The sequence below is a fragment of the Lactuca saligna genome, chromosome 9 (genome assembly GCF_052625555.1).
Source record: "Lactuca saligna cultivar CGN05327 chromosome 9, ASM5262555v1, whole genome shotgun sequence".
Taxonomy (NCBI): Eukaryota; Viridiplantae; Streptophyta; class Magnoliopsida; order Asterales; family Asteraceae; genus Lactuca; species Lactuca saligna.
The window spans coordinates 171,875,335-171,878,725 of NC_136425.1; the positions used below are offsets into that span (position 1 = coordinate 171,875,335).

The 3,391-nt window shown below is 36.0% G+C and overlaps 1 protein-coding gene across 1 annotated transcript; it reads right to left on the reverse strand.

Annotated features, from left to right (window-relative positions):
• Positions 1 to 1,654: 1,654 nt before the first annotated feature.
• On the reverse strand, positions 1,655 to 3,191 carry LOC145014574 (1-aminocyclopropane-1-carboxylate oxidase 3-like). The gene is made up of 4 exons (XM_078972969.1): positions 3,009 to 3,191; positions 2,689 to 2,915; positions 2,274 to 2,607; positions 1,655 to 2,173 (listed from the first exon to the last, which is right to left on the reverse strand). The coding sequence occupies exons 1-4, from the start codon at positions 3,111 to 3,113 to the stop codon at positions 1,883 to 1,885; spliced, it is 957 nt and encodes a 318-aa protein (XP_078829095.1). The 5' UTR covers positions 3,114 to 3,191; the 3' UTR covers positions 1,655 to 1,882.
• Between the last annotated feature and the right edge of the window lie 200 nt (positions 3,192 to 3,391).

Sequence of the window (3,391 nt, forward strand, 5' to 3'; positions counted from 1 at the left end):
ACGTCATGCATACTCAAGGGTTATGCCCGACGTAACAACCTGAAGTCCAAACATTTAACTAGTGGTCTTAATGCTTGAAGTTCTAACGTCCAAACTTTAGATCTAACCCTAATGAACGTATAAAATCATAAAGTTGCAACCTTTATGCCTTTGCATGGGTACAAGGAGTCCAAAATCCGACCCTAAGTCTTATTCATGACCTAAAAGCTTAATATCTAGCGTGGGTGAATAGGGTAAGACCAAGGCCCCATTATTCTGAATCAAAAAGCTCTAAAATGAAGAGGTTGTGGTGTTGTAGGTGAAGTGATTATCAAAATTAGAACAATATTGTATAAATGATATACAAAGAAAACCCTTGATCTTTGCTAGGATCTCCGACACAAAACCTTGAGAGGTGATAAAGATCACCTTCCTTGTTAATTCTATTAAGTGAAATGTGGATTATAGAAATGAAAGTATGTAAATGAGTACAAGTATTGCAGTAAGTCTAGTTGTGTGTAGTGTGCGAAGTACATGCGTATTTATAGTCTAGTCTGAGTAATCATAAGTCCGATATTTCCGGGAACATTTCGAATAAATATGAACATGTTGGTTTGACTTGGTATTCCTGAGTCTTCTTCCTTGTAAAAACGTTTCTTTGTTAAGAATGAGTCTTATGTTGACTATTTCTACACATGTGAGAAAAAGATAGAAATATATCTGTTATAAATGTTAGGAATAATAATGATGATAAAGGTCAGGATCCTAAGAGTTCTTGAAGACCCGGGATCCTAAATAGGATTGAGGATCTTAGCCCTAACAATACCTATATTTTTTTTTTTTTTGTAAGGGGGGTCATTGTTTAGAGATCTTTATATCGGTTTACTTCCTCTAACAAGTTGGAAACTACAAGGAAAGTGTTGTTTGTTAAAAAAATGTTCGATTTGGGTGGTGTTTTGAGGTTCGAAACTAGTATCCGTTTGGGTTTGAAAAATGTTTTGTTTTGGGATTGGTATGCATTGAGGATATTGATACAAATTTGGAGCCATGCCCCCAAAATGGTAATCTTCAGGTGAGTAGAGAGATTGATCGAACGATATTGGTCTATAACATGTCGATGATGTAGGGTTTGCTGAAAGATTTGCTATCAGTGATGTAGGTTTTAGTGAATGATTTGATGAAAATGTGTGTTATCAGATTATGAAGAACTTTTTCCTTTCTTCTTAGGGTTATGGATTCTTTTGAAGAGGACATGGTAGATAGAAAGTTGAAAGAGTATGAAAAAAAGAATTAGATTGTGTGTAATAAAGTGACAAACTTATGAGGTTGAGTGTATTTATAATGGTTTTAAGAAAATTTTGAATTGCTTTCTAAAAAGACTAGTGTCTCTTTTTTTAAAAGAAAAATGGTCAAATAATCTTTATTTTTAGTCAAAAGTTGCAAAAGCCATTTATTAATTTCCTTCTCTTCACACTACACCGGCGAGCAATCCTTGGCGAACCCTCATGATGCGTGCCAAGAGACGGTGCTGGCAAGCTTGGCATCCCCGAAGCGTGTCCACAGCGAGCTGCGCTCGGTAGACGATCGTCTTATCGTTTTTTATTTTTTTATTGTGAACTTGTACACCTTTTTCTCATGGATAAATATAAACAAAGGTAAAATGATATTGTAGACGTAGACAATTCCACACCAGATTTTATTCTCACTAGTTAATAGTACATCTTCAAACATAAAAAGGAAAAAAAAAATTAAAAATTAGCACATCACCCTTTTGTCACTATGCTATAAATAGTAAGCACACTTTTCTATGGTCGAATTTTATAGATTTCCGACACCCCTTAAAAGAAATTAAAAAGAAAAAGTTTATAAACTTCTATCCTTAAAATTCAAACCATGACATCTTCTAAGCTGTTGCAACAGGACCCAAACTCACATTAGCTTCAACTGCTTTCATGGCTTCAAACCTCGGCTCTTTCGCCTGAAACTTCAATCCTGCATACAGTTTCATGTAATCATCAAACACAAACTTTGGGTACGATTGTTCTTTCTCTGCTGTCTCTTCCAACAACGCCGGTGCCGGAAATATCACAGCATCATTCCCCGGATTATAAAAAGACGCTATCGACATTCTTGTTCCATCTGTTTGAGCAATAACTCTATGCATCACACTCTTATACTTTCCATTAGTAATCACCTGCAATTCAATAAACCATGTTTCATAATCAGTTACCCACCATGGATTTGATTAATTAAATTTGCTAATTTTGGGAAGGATTATTAGGGTTTTAGGCTACCTCAATTTGGTCACCGAGGTTGATGACGATGGAGTGACGCATGGGTGGAACATCGATCCATTCACCGTCTTTGAGAAGCTGAAGACCGCTGACTTTATCATCTTGGAAGAGTAAAATGATGCCGCCGGCGTCGGTGTGTGCTCGGAGACCCTTGATTAAGTCCGGCGTCGGGCATGGAGGATAATTACTTACTTTCGTTCCAAAATTTGGACCTTTTGATCCATGAAACGCTTTCTTTAGATAACCTTTCTCTAATCCAAGATTCTCACACAGCAAATCCAAAAGCTCTTCTGCTAATTTCTCTAGCTTACCAGCAAAATCCTTCATTAAGTTCCTGCAAATACACGTATCGATTGTATGTTCATATAATGATATGTAGTTAATAACTAAATAGTATTTCTTTTCTCTTTTTTACCTGTATTCTTCTTCAAGATCAGGGATTTCCGAGATGTTTGAAGTGGGAAGATGACGTAAGAAGAAAGTGCTCTCCCAATCTATATCGGTAACTTCTGCCTTCAGACCTTCTAATGCTTTAGCTTCCACCATATCTTTAAACCTCTGCTCCATACATTTCTTGTAATGCTCCTTCGTCATTTTCTCAACTTTGTCAAGTAATTCATGAGAAATCCCATGGTTCAACAACTAAAAGACCCACAAAAAAAAAATGTAAACTTTTAAAGCCATGAATTTGAACACATGATCTAGATTCTAAGAATAATTAAAGTGTATATATACCTCAAAAAATCCCCAGTTTTCACAAGCATCTTTGATCAACTCCATTGTAGCACCTCTCTCTCCACCATTCAAGTTCTCCATGTCGATCAATGGGAAGTTAGCCATTTTTTTCTTTTCTGAACTCTTTCGCTATGTGTTTGTGTGTTTGTGAAGTTGTTTTTGATGTTGAATGGAGAAAGTTGGTGGTCTCAATTTATAGGAGATCGAAGGCACTAAAGACAAACTGAGGAATAGCATGTAGCAGGAAACTTCGTGCTACTTTTAAGGGTATAGGAGAACTTTGATATGACGTCTAAATTGATTTTATTTTACCATATTTGCTCTAATTGTAGTTTTATAAACAAGTTTGGAATCCATATGGATGTTGAAAAGTACCCGTTACA